General features: G+C 37.1%; 1 protein-coding gene across 3 annotated transcripts in view; it reads left to right on the forward strand.

The window, feature by feature from the left end:
• LOC126354066 (ATP-dependent helicase brm-like) overlaps window positions 1-23,362 on the forward strand; it is a 203,153-nt gene that overhangs the window by 47,798 nt on the left and 131,993 nt on the right. For all 3 annotated transcript variants that reach the window (XM_050003445.1, XM_050003454.1, XM_050003438.1), the window contains exons 7-10: window positions 6,276-6,437; window positions 7,639-7,835; window positions 14,377-14,518; window positions 21,465-21,582. In XM_050003445.1, coding sequence (XP_049859402.1) covers window positions 6,276-6,437; window positions 7,639-7,835; window positions 14,377-14,518; window positions 21,465-21,582 — 619 coding nt within the window. The remainder of the gene's footprint in view (window positions 1-6,275; window positions 6,438-7,638; window positions 7,836-14,376; window positions 14,519-21,464; window positions 21,583-23,362) is intronic.

The following is a 23,362-nucleotide window of genomic DNA, read 5'->3' on the forward strand; positions in this document are numbered from 1 at the left end:
ACGCCAGTTTTCTTTCTCCTGATAACAATGTCCTCCTGAGTAGTCCTCCCCCACCCCCGGTGATCCAAATGGGGGACTATTTTACCTCCGGAATATTTTACCCAAGAGGACATCATCATCATTTATCCATACAGTAAAGCTGCATGCCCTTGGGAAAAATTATGGCCGTAGTTTCCCCTCGCTTTCAGCTGTTTGCAGTACCAGCACAGCAAGGCCATTTTGGTTAGTGTTACAAGGCCAGATCAGTCAATCATCTAGATTGTTGCCCATGCAACTACTGAAAAGGTTGCTGCCCCTCTTCAGGAACCACACGTTTGTCTGGCCTCTCAACAGATACCCCTCTGTTGTGGTTGCACCTACAGTACGGCTGTCTGTATCACTGAGGTGCGCAAGCCTCCCCACCTATGGCATGGGGTGGCCTGTTGCCATAGTGAGCAGAATAATTTGGTACATCACGTAAGTAGCCCAAGTAGTGGCTATCTTTCCAACAGACAAATGCAAAACTGGCAAAATTGGGAATATTATTACCGTTGTTAACAGCCCTATTATGAATTCCAGGCACATGGTTCTTTCTGCCTCTCAGGTTGTGCAGTCACTGGACATACTTTCAAGGGGTACTGTGAGTACCTGACATGGAAGAAACTTCACTACCATAGACAACAGCAGTGAGCAACAACATGCTGACACATCTTGCTGGTGCCTATTGTGGATTGCAACAATAGTTACATGTGCAAAAGTGCAGCAAATCACTTTCCAAACAGTTGTTGGGTAACCACCTGACTGCAGGTTGCAGAATCCACTGCACCAACATTTAGCTGTGCTCAATACATGTCACAAGGTGCCGAAATCAGTATGACACAGTACCACTGTCTTTGTATGCTCAAAATATGGAAAAATATGTTTGAACTAACCAGTTGCTGTACACGTTAAGTTCATACTGATGGAAGGTAGAAGTATTTAAAAGCCACATGAGGCATCTTGCCCACAAAGCATCATTCAGACAGTGGAAGTATTCTTGTGTTCCATCTCACTATGTGGGATTAAGTGGCCTGTGGTATTTCTACCCACCAGCAGTGAGTAGCATCTTAATATGAGATCATATGGATTCATTTGTTTACTTTAACAGTCCCCATGTGACCCGCAATTTTAGCTAGATAATTCACTACCACTCTCAAGTTGTGTCAGAATGGTCTGAAGATTATTCCTCATATACTAACATGCCATCTTCCATCTGGTTAACTGACTCACATCCTTTTGAAAGATCCAGAAGTTACCGAGAAATATATGCATGCCTTGGACCCAGCTCCACCGGATCTCCAGCAGTTGTGGCCATCAGTTGGGCACTAATATATGAATTTGTATGACAGTGATGGCTGGACTATACATTTGGGGTTCAGTCACCTAAGTTAGAAATACTTTGCTTGTTTCCGTACATTGGAATCTTTCTTTGCAAATGTGAATGTAATGTATTATGTGTGACTTTTTTGTATAAATTGTTATGATGATGATGGTGGTGGTGGTGATATGTGGAGTGTAATATCACATTTATTTTGTTTACAATGGTGAAAGGAAATAGGCGAATGATATCTAGTTGCTACATATTACCTCGATGTTCCTGAATAGTAACAAGTGAATTGCTGCGTTTAACATTCCCATCTGACAGGTAGATCACCATCAGCATGACACAGTCTTAACTCCGTGGGACTCTGAAGAGTTTTGGAATTTAATCCAGGAGACTGGTGTAAACTCTGTGATTAGTCACTGTCTGTCACTATGTCTACACTCCTGGCAACTAAATACTGGTGGTTAAAATTTCACCCACCTCCAGAATTTGAATCAGCTGACCTGAAATCAGTGTCAGACAATATTTCATCCCTATGTTATTGAAAATGAACTTTTTTTTTTTTGATCTGTCATTGTTAACATCCGTTATTTGACAGCCACTGCTGATTGAAAGCAGTTTCCAGATTTCTCTGTGCTTTATGGTCTTTTGCCATAGACACCCACAGTGCCCCTACCTTTTTATGTAATGTCATCTACATATCATCTAGTTGGTTGCCACTCGGTATTTTCTAATTTCATGGAATCCAACAAATAACTACCTTGGTCCATCATTTTCATGTTTGCATTCAGACTTGTCGCACTGTGTTTTTCCATTCACTGTTGAAGTTTATCTGCATGAGAGGCATCCAGTGACAGAGTCATCAGGAAAGTGGAGGTACATGTGCATTCCATCAACATATAGTCTTTCTCTTTTCCATGTTCAAGATTTGAAGTCTCCCTTTTGGACTGTTGGCGATAGTTTTAATGATATGGAATTTCGTTGCCTTACTCTTCTGTCAGTTGTGAATTTCCCACTATTGTGAAGAAGTCTACTGGAAGATGAAGTATCAGCATTTATATTGATGAGTATATTAATGTAGTTTAAATTATTGCCTTATTTCTCAAAGAATGTTAATACAATTTTTGCGTAAATAAATTCCAAAACTCTCTCAGAATCCTTTAAACTTGATGCACAAAGCATGCAACAACTACCACCTTGATAATTTTAGGCCTTGTCTAGAACCTCAAAAAATTTTCTGTATGCCCATCTTTATACAGATGATTAAAGGGTCTCAGTTGTTCAGTACAGAATGTCAAATAGAAACACCTTGCAGCAATCTAAATTTCCAAATTATTATTTTATTGAGCAACAAGTTTCGGTGATATATTACAACATCTTCAGGCATCCTAAGTGACGTGCAGGAAGATTCCCATCTCTGGTCCAGTCAAAATAGGGGTCAGCATTGAGTGACCTCAAATTGGAATGTTTGCACTCTGAGAAATCTGCAGATGCCAGTCATTGAATGTTGGCTTCTATTTTGACTGGACCAGAGATGGGAATCTTCCTACGCTTTGGCCTGGGGACCTGAAGATGGCGTAATATATTGCCAAAACTGGTTGTTAAATAAAATAACAATTTAGAAATTTAGATGGCTGTAAGGTGTTTTGATTTGTCATTCTGCAAGAAAATTCTGGTCCTGCACAAAATCGCTAAGCGAGTCGAAGGCTTCTGTCCCATCATTCATTGACTGTTAGTGGCCCCAAAGTTAGTGTCCAGTCTCTAATGATTGAGACAGGAACTGAAATTGAGGGTAGCAAAGCAAAAGCTGAAATACTTAACTCTGTTTTCAAGTGTTTCTTTACAACTGAAAGCCCTGGAGAACTACTCCAGTTTAATCCTCACACCACTGAAAAGATGAATGAAGTAAGTATGAGTATCATTGATGTTGAGAGGCACTGGAAATCATTAAAATTGAACAAAGCTCCAGGGCCCAATGGAATCCGTATCAGATTCTGTACTGAATTTGTGGCTAAGTTAGCCCCTCTTCTAACTCTGAATTATCATAGATCCCTTGAACAAAAAACTGTGCCCAGTAGTTAGAAGAAAGCACAGGCCTCACCTGTATACAAGAAGGGTAGTAGAAGTGATCCACAAAACTACCGTCCAATAGTCTTGACTTTGATTTGTTGTAGAATCTTAGAATATATTCCGAGCTCAAAAAGATTAAGGTATTTTAAACAGAATGACCTCCTCTAAGCCAGCCAGCACAGATTCCGAAAACATTGATCATGTGGAACCCAACTGATACTTTTCTATCATGACATACTGAAGGTTTTGGATCAAGGCAGGCAGTCAGGTAGAAGCAGTATTTCTTGATGTCTGAAAAGCATTAGACCTACACTTATTGTCAAAAGTACGATCATATGGAGTATCAGCTGAAATTTGTGACTAGATTGAGAACTTTTTGGTAGGGAGGACACAGCATGTTGTCTTGGATGGAGAGATATTGTCAGATGTAGAAGTAACTTTGGGTGTGCCCCAGGGAAGTGTGTTGGGACTCTTGCTGTTCATATTGTTTATGAATGACCTTGATAATAACCTAAGACTTTTTGCAGATGATGCAGTTATCGAGAATGAAATACTGTCTGAAAGAAGCTGCATCAATATTTAGTCAGATTTGGACAAGATTTCGAAGTGGTGCAAAGATTGGCAACTTGCTTAAAATGCTCAGAGATGTAAAATTGTGCACTTCACGAAACAAAAAATGTAGTGTCCTATGACTATAATATCAGTGAGTCACAGTTGGAATCAGCTAACTCATACCTGGGTGTAACAGTTTGTAGGAGTATGACAGTAATGATCACATAGGCTCAGGAATATACTACAACCCCCTACTTACAGCTCACACAGGGATCATGAGGACAATTTAATATAAATACTACACGCGCATAGGCATTCAAACTATCATTCTTCTTGCGCGCTACATGTGTGAGATGGACTGGAAGAAGCCTAATAACTGGTTCAATGAGGCATACCCTCTGCCATGCACTTTGCTCTGGTTTCCAGAGTAAAGATGTAGATGCAGATATAGACTGGTCTGGAGTAACAACAGAAGACAGCAAAAGGAAAGCTGATGTTTTAAATTTTACATGTCATAAATCATTCATGATGGAGGATCGTAACAACATGCCATCATTTCACCAACACAGAGATTCCCATATGTAGGACATAGTAATAGGTGTCCCTGCATTATAGAAGCAAATGAAAGGCTTGACAATAGATAAGTCTCCAGGTCTGGATGGAATCCCAATTTGGTTTTACAGAGAGCCCTCTGTGGCATTGGTCTCTTACTTTATATTTTCGCGAATCTCTCACCTGATGCAAAGTCCCGAGCTACAGGAATAAAGTGCAGTCGACTCCTGCATATAAGCAGAGTAAAATAATGGACCTGCAAAATTAAAGACCAATATCCTTCACATTGGTTTGATGCAGTATTCTTGAATGTATTCGGCTCAAACATAACAATTTTCTTTGAAATGGAAAAACTTCTATTCACAAATCAATACAGATTTAAAAGGCATCACTCATGCAAAACTCAGCTTGCCCTTTTCTCATGATATTGCGCGAACATGGATGAACGTAAATAGACAGATTCCACATTTCTTGAGTTCTGGAAAACATTTGACATGGTGGCCTAGTGCAGTCTGTTAACAAAATTATGAGCATATGGAATAGGTTCTCAGATATGTGATTGGCTTGAAGACATTTTAACTAATGTAACCCAGTAGATTGTCTTTGACAGTGAGTGTTCATCAGAGAGAAGGGTATTGTCAGGAGTGCTCCAGGAAAGTATAATAGTGCTGCTCTTATTCTTTGTATGCATAAATCGACTGATGGACAAAGTGGGCAGCAATCTGTGGCTGTTTGGATGATGCTGTGGTGTACTACAGGAAAGTGTCATTATCGAGTGTCTCTGGGGGGAAACAAGATGACTTAGACAAAATTCCTAGTTTGTATGATGAATAGCAGCTTGCTCTAAATGTAGAAGAATGTGAGTTAATGCAGATAAGTAGGAAAAACAATCCCGTTACGTTTGAATAGAGCACCAGTAGCGTGCTGCTTGACTCTGTCGTGTCGATTAAGTATCTAGGTGTAACATTGCATAACAGTATGAAATGGAACAAGGATGTAATGATGGCTTAGGAAGGGTGAATGGTTGAGAATTTTAGGAAAGTGTGACTTAATCTGTAAAGGAGACTACATATAGAACACTAGTGTGACCCATTGTTGATTACTGTTCAATTTTTTGGGATTGCTACCAGGTCGGATTAGAGGAACATCTCGAAGCAATTCAGAGGTGGTCTGTTAGAGATGTTAGCATTAGGTTCAATCAACTTGTAAGTATTATCTGGAGCAGAGTGTGCGTTGAAATTTAAACTTCCTGGCAGATTAAAACTGTTTGCAACCATACAACCCCCCTATGTATTGCTCACATGGGGATCAAGCAGATAAGATTAGAATATTTACTGCATGCACAGAGGCATTCAGACAGTCATTCTTCCCATGCTCCGTACGTTAATGGAACAGGAAGAAACCCTTATAACTGGTACGTAAGACGTACTCTCTGCCATGCACCTCATGATGGTTTGCCGAGTATAGATGTAGATGTAGATGTCGAAGTGTGTATCTAATGCTAATGTCAGCTTGATTAAATTTTCTCATTTTTATGATAATTATAATAAATAGCTTTAGTTTGATTGTTATGGGAAGAAGGCTGATCATCTATAGTTTGTTGTTCTTGAATGTCTCTTTGTCTTGTTTTGCTATAAAGCATTTCTTTTTAAAGATTCATGCTTTTCTTATAAATTTTTATGTAGTTTGTATACAGATACTCAGCAGCTAGTACATAAAATATTTGTTACTAAATTTATTATCCTTGTTTTCTGCACAGGTTATAGGATGCTTTCGCAAAGATACAATGTTGGAAACTTCATCTTTCTTAAGGAACCTGAGACGCACAAAGAGACAGACACTTAGGGAGGCCAGAGCAACAGAAAAGCTGGAGAAACAACAGAAACTGGAAGCAGAGAGGAAGAGACAACAGAAGCACCAGGTGTGTAAATTTGTAAACCCATTATGTTTACACCAAGTTTGCAGAATTTTTTGGTCTGTGTTATATTTAGAGACATTAGTTTATAAATGAGAATAAAAAAGTGGAAGCAGAGAGGAAAAGACAGCAAAAGCACCAAGTGAGTAAATTTCTATACCTGTTTGTATACACTGGTTTAGCTGCATTTTTTGTTTGAATTACGTTTTGGGACATTAGCCTATAAATGAGAATAAAAAATGATTTTATTGTTTAGTAAAATGTTGTTGCAGACAGGACAGGGTTGGTTATCATAGAGCAGTAATCAGTGTCATTGATGGATTGTATATGATGGGTGAAAGTGTGAAATCATTGTCTGTTTTTGTACAGTGTTGTATAAAGCTAATGACATTTAATGTTAGAGAAATATCTATGCTGTCAAATAAAAATGTGTGAAACCTACCTTTTGGAAGTAGCTACATGAATAAAAATGTTTCATAGATGTACTTGATAACTTCTGTTCCTACTGGTGAGAAATTCTGTCTTACTAAAAATATTAAAAAGCCAAGATTGCACAAATATTTATTTATTTAAAACAACTGTCTTCGACAGACTATGCTGTCATCTTCAGGTCCTAAAAAAATCTTTTTGCTATGAAACATGTTCATTTTAAGTTGGACCTCACACTGTGCTGCCATATGGACAAAAAACAGCACATAAGAAAAGGTTTGTCATAATTAAATATTTATAAACGTGAAAACTTGGCATGAGGTCCAACTTTAAATGGATACGTTTCACAACAAAGTTTTTTTTAAGACCTTCAGATGACAGCAAAATCTGTTGAAACTGGTTGTTTTAAATAAAGTAATAATTGTGCAATCTTGGCTGAGAGGTTTTAGCAAGTAAGACAGACACTCCTTTAGTCTCGTCAAAATGAGAAAGTTCAGTCACATCTGTCTTACAACGCCTTAGGAGTCTGTTGAAGTGTTGGAAAACCAAAGAGAACAACATTCATGGCAATTCCTTGTGCAATAGAAAAGTTATGCTGTAGTAGTTCAGTTCCATGGCATTGTTTACATTCCCCTCTCCCTGCCTCCTCAACCTTCTGTCAAGAGAGCTCCACAAGCAGACAGGCAGGAAAATTATTTCTTATTTGCTTTAACACTTGTTTTAAAATAATGGTGTTTGTAGATGTATCATTTGTGTATTTATTCTTTTCATTTTCTAGGAGTACCTAAATGCTGTTCTGCAACATGCAAAGGATCATAAAGAATACCATCGTAACAACACTGCAAAGATACAACGTCTCAACCGTGCTATTATGAATTATCATGCCAATGCAGAACGAGAACAAAAGAAAGAACAGGAGCGAATAGAAAAGGAACGAATGCGGCGGCTAATGGCTGAAGATGAAGAGGGATACAGGTATGCTTTACACACACACACACACACACACACACACACACACACACACACACACACACACACACACACACACATTAAAGAAGTGTAAGTGATAGCTCATGTGCCCATTTATGAGAGTTGTTCACAATTATGCTAAAAAAGAAGGAAAAAGAAAAACATTTCACTTGTTGACTCTTGTACATCGGAGATAATTGCAGACCATTGGTAGGATGTTATTTTACAGAATCATACTTTCTTGAAGTTTTGAAACCCATGCATACTACATTTCTACATCTACATGACTACTCTGCAATTCACATTCAAGTGCTTGGCAGAGGGTTCATCGAACCACAATCATACTATCTCTCTGCCATTTCACTCCCGAACAGTGTGCAGGAATAACGAACACCTAAACCGTTCTGTTTGAGCTCTGATTTCTCTTATTTTATTTTGATGATCATTCCTACCTATGTAGGTTGGGCTCACCAAAATATTTCCGAAGAGAAAGTTGGTGACTGAAATTTCGTAAATAGAGCTCGCCGCGACGAAAAACGTCTTTGCTTTGATGACTTCCATCCCAACTCGCATATCATATCTGCCAAACTCTCTCCCCTATTACGTGGTAATACGAAACGAGCTGCCTTATTTTGCACCCTTTCGATGTCCTCTGTCAATCTGACCTGGTAAGGTTCCCACACTGCGCAGCAATATTCTAGCAGAGGACGAATGAGTGTAGTGTAAGCTGTCTCTTTAGTGGACTTGTTACATCTTCTAAGTGTCCTGCCAATGAAACGCAACCTTTGGCTCACCTTCCTATTCTATGTCGTCTTTCCAGCTGAAGTTGTTCGTAATTTTAACACCCAGGTACTTAGCTGAATTGACAGCCTTGAGAATTGTACTATTTATCGAGTAATTGAATTCCAACAGATTTCTTTTGGAACTCATGTGGATCACCTTACACTTTTCGTTATTTAGTGTCAACTGCCACCTGCCACACCATACAGCAATCTTTTCTAAATCAGTTTGCAACTGATACTGGTCTTCGGATGACCTTACTAGAATGAAGAGAATCAATGTGCATGGGGTAGGAGCTATTAACGGTGAATAATTTCTGATTTACCACTATGACAGTAAACAGAATGAGATGCAGTTTCTATTCAGCTCCCTGGAGAAGTGAGTTGTGTTACATGGAAAGTTATAGGAGTTGCTGAAAAACACATTTAATTACATTATTTGCATAATTAGTAGTAATACAAAATTATTTGAAAATATTCATGTTTTTTATTGTCAAGTAAATGTGCTGAAAAAAAAACTTTTATTGTTTCTCAGGCAGGCAGCCACATTTTGTGTGAACATGTTTTCTTTATGTTACATCTTGTGCAAGTGAGGTGCAGCTCTTTTTAGTAGCTGTTGAAAATGTTGCAAGCTAGTCCCTTGTGTAGTAGAAGTGCAATTACAATGTCTGTGGCTCTTGTGTTGCATGTTACTGTTGGTAATCATCCGTGTGTTGATGATGGGAAATGAACACAACAAATCGAGAGGCGTATGTAGGTAGCCACTCACATTAGTTGGATGTTCATAGTCATGACCTTCGCCAACTCACAGTCAATTTATCCTATTCCTGCCAAACCTGGACCTCAGGCTGCACTACAGATCAATCATGTTGCCATAATCATGTGTTCCGGTGTTCTCACTTGGTGGCTTCAACAAGTAGCATCCAGATTGCCACATTCCAGTCTAACATAGTATCTGAGGCATGCTGCAGATCAAAGTGTTGCCACAACCAAGGTTTTTGGGATGGAGAGGGGGGGGGGGGGGGGGTAGGGCAGAAGCAGTATTACAGTCTATCCAATAATCATGATTTTAAATATTATTACTGCTCTTCTCATTTATAGCAATTTAAACTGTGCTTTTACATTCAAATTTAATCATAGCCTTGGAAGTCACATCATATTTGGGAAACAAAGATGATTGTGAATATCAACAATTTGACATAGAAAAGTACTACTGTCATTGAAGTTTAATTAGAACAGAGAAAATGCAGCAAAAAAGACGACTTCTTTCAGAAAACTTATCGAGCAGCTTTCATAAGATGTCATTAAGTTCAGTGATGTTGTTGGCTATCATATACTATCACTCGATAGGACACAGCTAATGATAACTAACAGTCATCATCAGCATGCAACAGGAGAACCATGAACATAGTAAGTGCACTTTAGTCCTCTTGGGTGCATTTGTGTTTTTGTCTCTACAGCTAACCATTGTATGGGTTGGTCTGTACTTATTTTTGTAATGTCACTATGTACAAAACATTTTTAGAATTCTACTTTGAAAAGTATTTACATCCAATCTTTTTATTCAGTAATTTCATCCATTTATGTAACATTTTAGATACTGGACCCAGAACATTTTTTAATTTGTGACACAATCACATAATTTTTTTTTTAACTGGTCAAATTTGTCCACATCGCTTATATCACCTTGGTATCCTTTCATCATCTGTAGTCTGGGGTGCAGAGACACAGCCATTCCTTCCTAAGGATTTTCTCAGTTTGACACTTGGCAAAATGGTTTATCTTTGAAATAACGTATTGGTGTTACTAACTTGTAACTCTGTATATTTAACAAATATCTTCTCATTTGGCACCCACACTTTTATTTTGTAAATTAGTTATGGCATTAATTTTGCGAAATTTCCAAATTTCGATAATTTTTAATTCACTAAAACGTATCTGAACAGCGTCACTCACTTTTTCACTGCATACTTCAAATTGTACGTTATAAGAGCTACAATCGTAGACCACTCGTAATTTATGGGTTTCGCCTTCAGTCACTGTTTCATTCTCATTTGTACTCTAAATTTTATTATAGCCTCATTTGTGTCTTAATTCTAGGTAAATAAAACGTCATGTGACTAGGGCCTCCCGTCGGGTAGACCGTTCGCCGGGTGCAAGTCTTTCGGTTTGACGCCAGTTTGGCGACTTGCGCATCGATGGGGATGAAATGATGATGATTAGGACAACACAACACCCAGTCCCTGAGCAGAGAAAATCTCCGACCCTGCTGGGAATCGAACCCGGGCCCTTAGGATTGACATTCTGTCACGCTGACCACTCAACTACTGGGGGGCGGACTTAATTCTAGCTGAATTAATAATAAGTTAAAAACAAAGATTCCAAGACTTACCAAGCGGGAAAGCGCCGGTAGAGAGGCACAATAAAATAACATACAAACACACACACAAAATTACAAGCTTTCGCAACCGGCGGTTGCTTCGTCAGGAAAGAGGGAAGGAGAAGGAAAGATGAAAGGATGTGGGTTTTAAGGGAGAGGGTAAGGAGCCATTCCAATCCCGGGAGCGGAAAGACTTACCTTAGGGGGAAAAAGGATAGGTATATACTCGCGCGCGCACACACACACACACACACACACACACACACACACACACACACACCCTGTATATGTATGTATGGATATCTGTGTGTGTGTGTGTGTGTGTGTGTGTGTGTGTGTGTGTGTGTGTGTGTGTGTGTGTGTGTGGGCGCGCGCGCGCGAGTATATACCTATCCTTTTTCTCCCTAAGGTAAGTCAGGTAAGTCTTTCCGCTTCCGGGATTGGAATAGATCCTTTCCCTCTCCCTTAAAACCCACATCCTTTCATCTTTCCTTCTCCTTCCCTCTTTCCTGACAAAGCAACTGCCGCTTGCGAAAGCTCGTAATTTTGTGTGTGTGTTTGTATGTTATTTTATTGTGCCTGTCTACCGGCACTTTCCCACTTGGTAAGTCTTGGAATCTTTGTTTTTAATATATTTCTCCCATGTGGAAGTTTCTTTCTATTTTATTTACATCTTGAATTAATAATAAGTTTTTCTCTCTTGATAATCTTCAAGTTGCACTACAATCACCTTTCTCAAGTGTTTCGAGTCTGGACTGGAAACATCTACCTTGAAATGATCAGGAACATAATACTAGATGAAATCAGCTTTGTAAGTTGTTGGTTTGTGAATGGTGGAGTGATCTCAAAGCCATGTTTATTGCACTGACTAGGTTGCTCTTCTGTTGGCTGTTTTCTACTCTTATATCATTTTGTGGAGGCTCTGTCTCTTTCTGTATTTGTAATGGCCTGATACGTTTCTAGCATTTGTAGACTTAGAGAAAGCTTTTGACAATGTTGACTGGAATACTCTTTTTCAAATTCTAAAGGTGGCAGGGGTAAAATACAGGGAGCGAAAGGCTATTTATAATTTGTACAGAAACCAGATGGCAGTAATAAGAGTCGAGGGGCATGAAAGGGAAGCAGTGGTTGGGAAAGGAGTGAGACAGGGTTGTAGCCTCTCCCCGATGTTATTCAATCTGTATATTGAGCAAGCAGTAAAGGAAACAAAAGAAAAATTTGGAGTAGGTATTAAAATTCATGGAGACGAAGTAAAAACTTTGAGGTTCGCCGATGACATTGTAATTCTGTCAGAGACGGCAAAGGACTTAGAAGAGCAGTTGAACGGAATGGACAGTGTCTTGAAAGGAGGATATAAGATTAACATTAACAAAAGCAAAACGAGGATAATGGAATGTAGTCAAATTAAATCGGGTGATGCTGAGGGAATTAGATTAGGAAATAGGCACTTAAAGTAGTAAAGGAGTTTTGCTATTTAGGAAGTAAAATAACTGATGATGGTCGAAGTAGAGAGTATATAAAATGTAGACTGGCAATGGCAAAGAAAGCGTTTCTGAAGAAGAGAAATTTGTTAACATCGAATATAGGTTTATGTATCAGGAAGTCGTTTCTGAAAGTATTTGTTTGGAGTGTAGCCATGTATGGAAGTGAAACATGGACGATAACTAGTTTGGACAAGAAGAGAATAGAAGCTTTCGAAATGTGGTGCTACAGAAGAATACTGAAGATAAGGTGGATAGATCACGTAACTAATGAGGAGGTATTGAATAGGATTGGGGAGAAGAGAAGTTTGTGGCACAACTTGACTAGAAGAAGGGATCGGTTGGTAGGACATGTTTTGAGGCATCAAGGGATCACAAATTTAGCATTGGAGGGCAGCGTGGAGGGTAAAAATCGTAGAGGGAGACCGAGAGATGAGTACACTAAGCAGATTCAGAAGGATGTAGGTTGCAGTAGGTACTGGGAGATGAAGCAGCTTGCACAGGATAGAGTAGCATGGAGAGCTGCATCAAACCAGTCTCAGGACTGAAGACAACAACAACAACAACAACAACAATGGCCTGATATGTGATTGCTGGTCACGATCCACAAATTCTAGTTCATCATTGGCATCATCATCCTTAATGTGTAGACATGTGTCATCACCTTCTTGTGCTGCTGGTGGTGTGCAGCTGCAGACCTCATTGAATGACATTTTGGGATACAAAACTTTCCAGTTAGCGAGGTCAAAAGTGAATAATTTGTAGATTCTCCTTGGTATATAACAAATATATCGAAATATGTATTGCTGTTTATGCAACTGCCTGCTGATTACTTCTATATAAACAACTACAGTTGCTGAGGATGGATAATCTGGCACTTCTGAGCAAAATGTCAGCCCTTTTTTGCTATTTAGAACTGTTGGTTTTATCAGATTGAATTGACTTTTTCATTTGTACAATAATCACCAACTTCTTCATCATCCATAGACAAGTGGGACTATACTTTGATGAGATGTTCCATCATTGTTTCCACACTGGTCCATGCTGTTTTAAACATGTTGTATTTTGATAGCAGTGAAGCAACGATTTTTACCGTGATGGTTTTGTCTGCACACTTTATCCGACATCTCAGAGTTGCTGTGCCATGTTTTCAACTTTAGTTGTCTGCAGAGTGCTGAACCATTCACTTTAATTCAGTAGTCATGAAAATGCTGAGTTAAGATTAAACTTACTTGTTTCAACATGTTCTTTCACATACTATGTTTTTGCATTTAATTTGTGACTACTGATTTGGAAATCAGGAACGTAGCCTTGACATAGTCTCTTATTCATACTTTTATGGTCTTATTGTCAGATTTAGGTAACTGATAATCCATCTTCCAATCAAAACATCAAAAAATTCTTAGACTTTGAGACTGGCAGTGATCTGAAATTTTCAGTCTTGATAATTCTTTCCATGTGATTTTGTGTTATGCTTCAACAATTACTTTTCATCTGAGCATGTCACTATCAAGATAATGAAACTTTGGCTAGGAATGGCAGTTGACAATGTTTTTCTTTGTAACTTCTCATAATGCAACTTGTCCAGTTATCTCAGGCAAACCACATGATGTCTTGCCCTGTAACATTATCAGGTATTTGAAGATTTGCAGAGAGAAGAAACGTTTTTGTATCAAGTAAATTACTAATTTATTTGACTGAACTAGCATAATTTAGAATGGCTGAGACTCTGAACACACATAATGACACACAAGAGTAAATGTTTATGCATCTCTGAAAACTAGTTCTTTATCTGAATGCACACTGAAACTAAATGTAAGCATGCAAAATTTTTACAACAGTTTATAGTATACCAATGTAATTTAATATTAATTATTAATTAATTATTAATTAATCTCTCTCACCAGAAAACTGATAGACCAAAAGAAGGATAAACGTCTTTCATTCCTGTTGTCACAAACAGATGAGTACATTGCAAACTTAACAGAAATGGTTAAGCAGCACAAGGCAGAACAAAGCAGAAAGCAACAGCAACAGAAAGAAAAAAGGGTAAGGCCAGGTGCAATCTTAATGTTTAAATATGAGGGGAATATTGCTTCAGGGAGTAATTAGTTTTATAAGACAGAAAACTTAAACTGATTCACATTGAGTGCTGAAGTACATTTTTTTGGGTGCATATTACACTTGAGATTTGCAGTAAAATATTTGATTTCTCAGTCTTGTTATACATACCTAGTGTGTGTTTAGTTACTGCCTCCTGTCAGCCATTCCATATTTTAGTTTATCTTGTAGCTTTATTTATGTATATAATTGTAGTAGTGGAGTTAGAGCCTGCAAATTACAGAGAAAACAATTTACAAATTCACAATAACATTTGCCTCCTGTTACCAACCCAACTAACCAATCCCATTAAACCACCATTTCTATGAGTTTAGGAGGCAGGGCTGCCCCAGATGGAATCCATTTTGCAGATTAACCAGCAGGGCTGGTGAACCATCCAGCCTGGATGTGGTTTCTAGTCAGTTTCCCACATCTAGGTAGATACATCCTGGGCTGCCTTTCACATCCCTCTTCAGTTACATGCTACGCAAACATATTCAAAACGGTACTGGGCTGGCATTCAGATCCCGCTTTGGATACATGCTACGTAAACATTTTCAAACTGGTTTTACATTGGAAAATAAGATTTAGTCTCAACATAAACAGATCTACATCTATAATCTGCAAACTGCTGTGAGGCACATGACAGAGGGTACATACCATTGTATCAGTTATTAGGGTTTCTTCCTGTTCCATTCACTGTAATATATTCCCAGAGTTGTCATTAAGCTGGTTCTTGAAACTTTGTTAATAGACTTTCTCAGGATAGCTTACAACTGTCTTCAAGAGTCTTCCAGTTCAGTTCTCCAATATCTCTATGGTGATTAAACAAACCTGTGAACATTTGTGCTGCACTTCTCTGTATAGGTTCAGAATCCCCTGTTAGTCCCATCTGGTAAGGGTCCCAAATACTTCAGCGGTATTCTAGAACTGGTCACACAAACGATTTGTGAACAAACTCCTTTTTAGACTGATTGCGCTTCCCATTATTCTACCTTACCCACGACTGAACCTATGTCATTATTCCATTTTGTATCCCTACAAAGTGTTACACACTCAGGCATTTGCATGAGTTGGCTGATTCCAACAGTGACTCATTTATATTGTAGTCATAGGATACTATGTTTTTTCGTTATGTGAAGTGTATCATTTTACATTTCTGAACATTTAGAGCAAGCTGCCAGTCTCTTCACCACGTCAAATTCTTATCAAGATATGACAGTATTTATGCTGCTTTCTTCAGATAGTACTTCATTATAGATAATCGCATCATCTGCAAAAAGCCTGATTTTACTATGAATATTGTCTTCAAAGTTGTTAATATCCAGTATGAACAGCAAGGGTCCCAGTACGCTTCCCTGAGGTACAGCTGAAGTTACTTCTACATCTGACAGTGACTCTCCATCCAAGATAACATGCTGTGTCCTCCCTACCAAAATTTCTCAATCCAGTCACTTGATACTCCATGTGATTGTACTTTTGACAAGAAGTGTAGGTGCGGTACTGGTACAGATCATCACCAATTGTCACTAATGTTGCGAAACCCATATAGCAGTGCTTACCCTGTAGAGAAATGTGAACAGACCATTAGAAGTAATAGTAAAATAATGGCATTTGCATATGTTATCTCGTTCCGTCATCTCTTTCAGGTATCTTGTTTTCTTATGTGATGCGTTATTGCTAGTACGAGAATTCTTGTTGATTTTAGATACGAGTGACTACATTGTGACATTCGTTTGAACTGAAGTAAATGCCACCACCATCTTCTTCATTCTCAGAGGCAACATTTTAGTTTGAGAGACTGTGAAGCAAACACTTTCTCTGAAATTATTTTATTTTCAGAGAATATGCAAGCACTAACTTTAGTTGTCTGTAAAAAGGAGAAATTTGACTATTCAACAATTAAATGAAAAGTCACTGTAGGTCCATGGTCAATGGTGGAACAGCAGGTTTGATTTTACTCTTTTACTACGCTGCTAAATCTCCCTTGAGCAGGTTTCCCAGATGACAACTCATTTAATCACCAAAGAGTCATATTTCTTCCATCAGACCCCTCTGTTTTGTTTGCTGTAGATTTATTTATTTTCTAAAGCAAATTTTAACTGTTGCTATTGTCTCTTTTCTTTTTATTTCGAGAAGGCTGTTCCTTTGTAAGTATTTATAATAAACTTGTTCCAATTGAAATATGATATTGATGTTGATTGCTGGAGATTCACAAAAAATATTGGAAATCTCTACAATGTTTAGTGTGTACAGTTCATATATCCTTTCCAGATATGCTGAAATTAATACAGTTAAAATTGGTTGTGTTTCTAACATTTATGTACACATTCCATTTATTCTGTTGCATGCAGAATCATGTTATGACATTTTAACAATTTTGGCGTCTTATGTACTTCAAAACATTGTCACTGTTCACCTATGGCAACCACATGAATCACAATTTCTGTAAATGACACATCTGTTCCTCAATGGTGATTATGTTTAATGTTAGATTCTAATAGAATTAAGTAAGTTTCCAGTTATGTTTGCTTTTAGACAATGACATTTCCATTCCCATTCAGTTCCACATTTCCTATTGCTCAATAGAACTTTCTGTGGAACCACGTGCAGTGGGTGTGCTTGTAGTGTTTATCTTGTTTAACACATTTGTGAAGTATATGCCCAAGATGAACATGAGACTCAATTTCTCATTAATTTGTAATTTGTAAAATTGCTAATGTTAATTAAATTCTGTAAATCAGTCAGTATTTTAGAATAAGACATAAGACATATTCTATTCACTGGCCTGCCGATTGTGTTCAGTGTCTGTGTCCGAAATCAAGGAAGCTCCCCTTCTATTATTTGGAAAAAGATGGAAAAAAGAAAATCCATATTATATAATAATTATTTTTGTGTGTCTGGTAATATATTTATTATAATTATTATTACAGGATTAATCAATACAAAGATTAATTAATAACATCATCTTATTGTATTCCTGTTATCCTCCGCCAAACCTCTTTATCCAGCGCATCTTCCTTGTCGATGCTGCAATGTTCCATTTCTCCATTTATGTGGACTGTCCAAGAATGTCATGGTCTTCAGCGTGTATGTCTGCCGGGTGGTTTCCATTCATAAACCTTCTTTGGCCACCAATGATCTTGCAGTCTCATTATGTGTCTATACTATTTTAATGATTTTCTTTCAATTCTATCTACCCCTGTATAATTTGCCTTCATTCTAGCTCTTACTTCATCATTAGTTTTTCTTTAAATTCTTGATGTTCCAGCACTCCTACGCAAAAAATTCTTTTTCACAGCTATTAGTCTTCTTTTGAGATCAGCATTTAAGTTCCTTAGTTCTGATCTACAGCATAGCACTGATCAACCATTATCTTATCAACCATTATCTTATTTACTCTTTTCTTATTGCAGTTGGAAATATTCTTATCCCACTTGAGACTTCATTCTCAATTCATACACGCTAACACTTTGCTGTATTCGGTGTTTTATTTCTGTATTTCCCAATCCATTTTTATTAATATGTGCCCCAAGATATTTAAATTTCTCTGCCTGTCTCATAACTGTTTTGTCATTGATGTGTACTTCAAATTTAGCATCACTGTTCACCACCAAATACTCTGTTTTTGTTAGACTCCTTTGTAGTTCCCATCTGTTCTATTCTTAATGTAACCATCATATCATGAAGTCAAGGTCATAATCATCTTGTGCTATAATAGCTTGATCGTCAGCAAAACTTAATGAAAATATATGTACATCGTTGACAGTGATTTCCATTCCTCTGCAGCTGTTCTTCCAATTTTGGAGTGCCAATTCCACATTTAAATTGAACAAGATGAGTGACATACTGCAACTTTGTCGCAAACCCTTAGTGACATTAATAAGTTTCGATAACTTTGAACCTTGTTTAATCTGTACTACATAATTTCTGTACATTTCAATAATAATTTGTAAAAGGTGATCATCCATACCTATATCTTTCATAGCTTCTCACATCTTAGATCTAGGGCCTTCATCATAAGCATTTGCTAATATATCTTAAATACAAATTATCGTATTTACTCAATTATAAGACACCGTTTTTCCCAAATTTGTCAGTCTAAAAATATTTTATATTCGCAGATTAAAATTGCTGCTCAGATCAACATTTTTACATAGTTAATATATCTAAAAACAGAGATGATGTGACTCACCAAACAAAAGCGCTGGCAGGTCGATAGACCTGTGTGTCTATCGACCTGCCAGCACTTTTGTTTGGTGAGTCACATCGTCTTTGTTTTTAGATATATTTTTCCCACGTGGAATGTTTCCCTCTATTATATTCATATCGTTAATTTTTACATAGTTAAATAGATAAATATAGGTATTGTCTTACATTTACAGATGAAGCTGTAGCTATTGAGGTTTTGTGCAAATTTATTTTGAAGACTGCAGAAGGGTTGGATTTAGCAATCAATGCGTTCATTTGAACAGGCTCGAGATTTCGCGGTACACTGAAGTGCTCGATACAGTATTGACCTCGCTCAAACAATCACGTGACATTTGACTTGATGTTTGACTTCCGGTGCCAGTGCAATGTGCAAGGGATATGTGAGAAACATGTGCTAGCCACTACAACAGTCTAATGCTCTGCTTTAAAAAAATGATGATTTTTGTGAACCACTGGAGAATATAGCATTAAATTCTATCGACTTACAAAGTTGTCATACATGTATGGATATCATACACGTACCGTACATTTATGCTGCATTTTAAAGTAAAGGTAACATGTATAGGCAAAAATTGTTTCTGTCAGAAAAACATTACTTGATTCTGAACCCAAGTCAGTACTCTATTTGGTTGTGACAAACTGTAATAATTTACCAAGTGAGTTGAAAATGAGGAAGAATACTGGGGAAAACATCAGCAGATTTTAATCAGCTTTAGAGCAAGATGGTGAAATTATGATGAAGTGAGAAAGAAAATTAATCTAGAATTAAATGCCGTAACAGATGAAATAAATCACATTGTATGACCCAAAAAATAGCATCCTATTCAGAAGAAATAGCCAAATATTTGTAACAATGATGATTAAGTTTCACAGTTGTCTTGTTAGGATTATGAAAATGATGATTAAAAATAGTGGTACCACAAACGATGGGCTAAATAAATATAAAAGTCAGTGAAGATAAAAAAATAATGTAAACAGTTTCTTTTTATCTATTTTATTACACCTTGTATTATCAAAATGTAGACAATGAATAAATGGCCTAAGTTTAGAATATAAGTAACGTTACTTTTTAAGCAGATACATTATATCAGTGTAAGTTTGTAATTTTGATTAGACAGAATACATTAATTTTTTCCCCCTTGAGGAACATCCTAAAAAAATGGGGCTGTCTTATATTCAGGGTTGTTTTATACTCAAATAAATATGGTATAAGAGATTAAGGATTTTATTTGTTGTATATCATATTTACCTGATTATATGACTAGATTTATTTCCCAATCCATCATTTGAAAAAAAAAAAAAAAAAAAAAAAAGATTGTCATATATTCAAAGACTAAACTGTTGCTTCTATGGTTAACATCTTTACGTTGTTTAACAAAGAGTGTAGGGTACTTCAACAATCCATTGCTCTGCTTAAAATTTGACAATTTTGTGATACATGGGAGGAAACAACACCAAATTCTATCATCCTACGAATTCTTGTTGTATTTGAACAGCTTTGCAGTGAAAGTTCTCGTAGATGTATGGATTCTGTGAACAGACTTATGCTGCTTTTTAAGTAAAGGTAACATCCAAAAGTAGAAATGTTTTCCTCCAAAAAACATTACTTGTTTCTGAACCAAGCTCAGTATTTTATTTGATTATGAGCAACTATGATTTACTAAGCAAGTTGCAGATGAAAAATTTGGTATTAGAATACTGGGTAAAAATGTTACCAGCTTTTGTTTGGCTTTATAACATTATGTGATGCTCAGATGAAACAAGAAGGAAAATTTACTGAGAATGAAATGTGTAACAGATGAAATAAATCATATTTAACTGACTACAATTGTACATGAGAATAAATTACAGGGGTAAGACCCATAGTGACCAACAGACGTCAGTAGATCGCAGGAAGAGCACAAGTTCGAGAATTAGATTGAATCATGAATATGATCTTTTATTTTGGTATTGTCATAGTTGCTCAAGCACAGCACTACAGAAAGATTAGAGGGGTCAGTGACACCAGTTTGGCTGAGAACTACAATGACTGTGGGATGAGGAGTGATGAGTGGGCAGCAAATTTCATCATGTTGCTAACTGTGGGAATCTATTCTGCATACTTTTGCTTTATGAACATCTATCATGTTTAAACTGTAGTTTGCCTTAACCAATTTGTAGTCAGAATTAAATTATTATAACAATATTATGAAAAGGCTAGTTACTACTCGCTTTATAGTGGAGATACTGAGTTTCAAGTAGGCTCAACAAAAAGACTGTCACAAAAAGTGCATTTGGCCAACAAGGCCTTTGTCGAAAGAAAGACAACAGAAAAGCAACACACACATGCACACGTGCCCCCCCCCCCCCCCTCCCCCACACACACACAAACGTAACTCATACACACATGACCATTGTCCCTGGCAGCTGAAGCCAGATTACCAGCTTCAGCTACCAGAGACTGTTCGTCATGCCTGTGTCAGCTGTGTGTGTGTTTCTATTCTAAAGATAAATCTTGATACAGGTCCGAAGCAATTTTGTCACATAGTAATAAATATTTCTGCAGTTGTTTGTAAATGGGCATTTCTTTATTATATTGCAGTGTAAAACATTGTGATGATTTTGATACCTTTTGTGGCGTGGCCATATAAACTTCATGTTTTACCTTACCACATGTCTATTGTACATGTCTCTTTCAATACAGAAAAAGAAAATGGAAAAAAAGATGCGCCGTGCTATGGAACCAGAAGTTATTGCTAGTCTTGCAGCAGAAAATCCACAGACTACTGAAATAAAATATGCTGTGATGGAGTCATCTACTGGTAAGATTACAATAATGACAAGATATTATAAGTATGCTTTCATTTAAGTTTGTTCTCAGCAGATCATCATGCTGTATGAAATGGAACTGTCAGGTGCAAGTGCTACGCAGCACTCCTCTTTTCCAGTGATGCACATTTGTTTAATTTTTTCAGGCAAGTAACTAACTAGAAGCATTTGACTTGTGAGCTCATCTCAAACTCTTGTCCATAAAAAGATATAATGCTGTTGTTACTGTGCCTTCTGACTGAGATGGTATAAAATCCTTGTCACACCCTTTTGCCAACCAGATTTATTGTAGCTTATCTTTCGGCTGTGTGACTTGCTTGTTCCTTTCATATGTCATGTTTCCTTGAATCTATTTGTCTTTTGGCATCACTTCTAAGAGCTCAATATTGAAGGTAACTCCTTTAATCAGCCACTGCACTATAGTCACCTACCAAGTAGCATGTGGTGCCCATATTTGCCATGAATATGTGTAATGGTACAGAATAAATGAGTCATAAAAAACAGAGTTGAGGGACTGCTGTTATCCATGACTGCTTAAAATTTGTCCACAACTCAGAGATTAGTAAAAGACAAGCATAAATCACTCAGTGGTGTACCCAGTGTCATCAGTAAGATTAAGATCAGATTACCCAGTGTGCTACACAAGTATTGTTCTTGATCATTTTGACAAAATTTTTGCTTATAACAGTTAACTCTAATAGCTGTGACTTTCTAATAGCTGTGACTTTCTAATAGCTGTGACTTTCTAATAGTTGTGACTTTCCCCAGTTGAGATACTTATGATAACCCTTAATGAGATGCCACATGAAACAGCCTGTACAATCTCGGATAAGGAATCTCCCAACCATTTCTCATTTGGCACCCACACTTTTATTTTGTGAGTCAGTTATGGCACGTTGACTAGTAATATTTGCTGTTACACTTTGTAACTGTACATGATGACCTATGTCAGAATAACAATTTACTTCACTTCAAGAAAAGTCAAAACGTAATGTGAAATAATTGTACTTTATTATTGTATTGTTTTATACCTGTGTTTTACTTTAGCAAGTGCCTAAGCTTGTAATTGTTAACATGTTTTGTTCCTTTGCGCATATTGCAATTTGTATCTATTAGCATCTATAAGTAGGCTACTGTTCTTGTGTATAATTATGACTTGTTCCATATCCATTTCTAGGCAAGTACTGGTAAACCATATGTGTTATGCATTGATAGTGTTTAGATGCTCTATTATTTTTATTTTTAATGATCTGACATGGTAGCGATGGAATTTTTTAATCATATACATCAATCTTTGATGATTTAAATTTGAGTTGATGAGCATCCAACCATTGGCTCAGTAAGTTATAGTTTTTACCAATTTCACAGTTCCGTACTCCTGTCCATTTAGTAGTAAATACTGCAGTGTCCTGGATTTGTGGCAGAAACTAAATATAGTCATTGAATATACAGCTGGTTTTTGGCTGAACAGTGTAATACATGTGCCATTCTAGTGCTGTCAGGAAGAAGACTATTAATGACTCTCTCAAATTGTGCAAATTTATTTGATCACTTTTTGTGCTTTTTACATCAATATGCCCAAAACAGACAATTTGACTCTCACATAAAACTTCCAATAGTGTTTGATACAGGATGAGATGAATGTATTTTTATTATTTCTTTAATAGCATGATTAAACATTCATTACTTCTTTTGATCCAGATTTGGATTGGAAATGTATAACGTATCCCTTGCTGTTTTGGTTAATAGGTGTGTATTTATACTACATTCAGA

Source organism: Schistocerca gregaria, chromosome 1, assembly GCF_023897955.1.
Source record: "Schistocerca gregaria isolate iqSchGreg1 chromosome 1, iqSchGreg1.2, whole genome shotgun sequence".
NCBI lineage: Eukaryota > Metazoa > Arthropoda > Insecta > Orthoptera > Acrididae > Schistocerca > Schistocerca gregaria.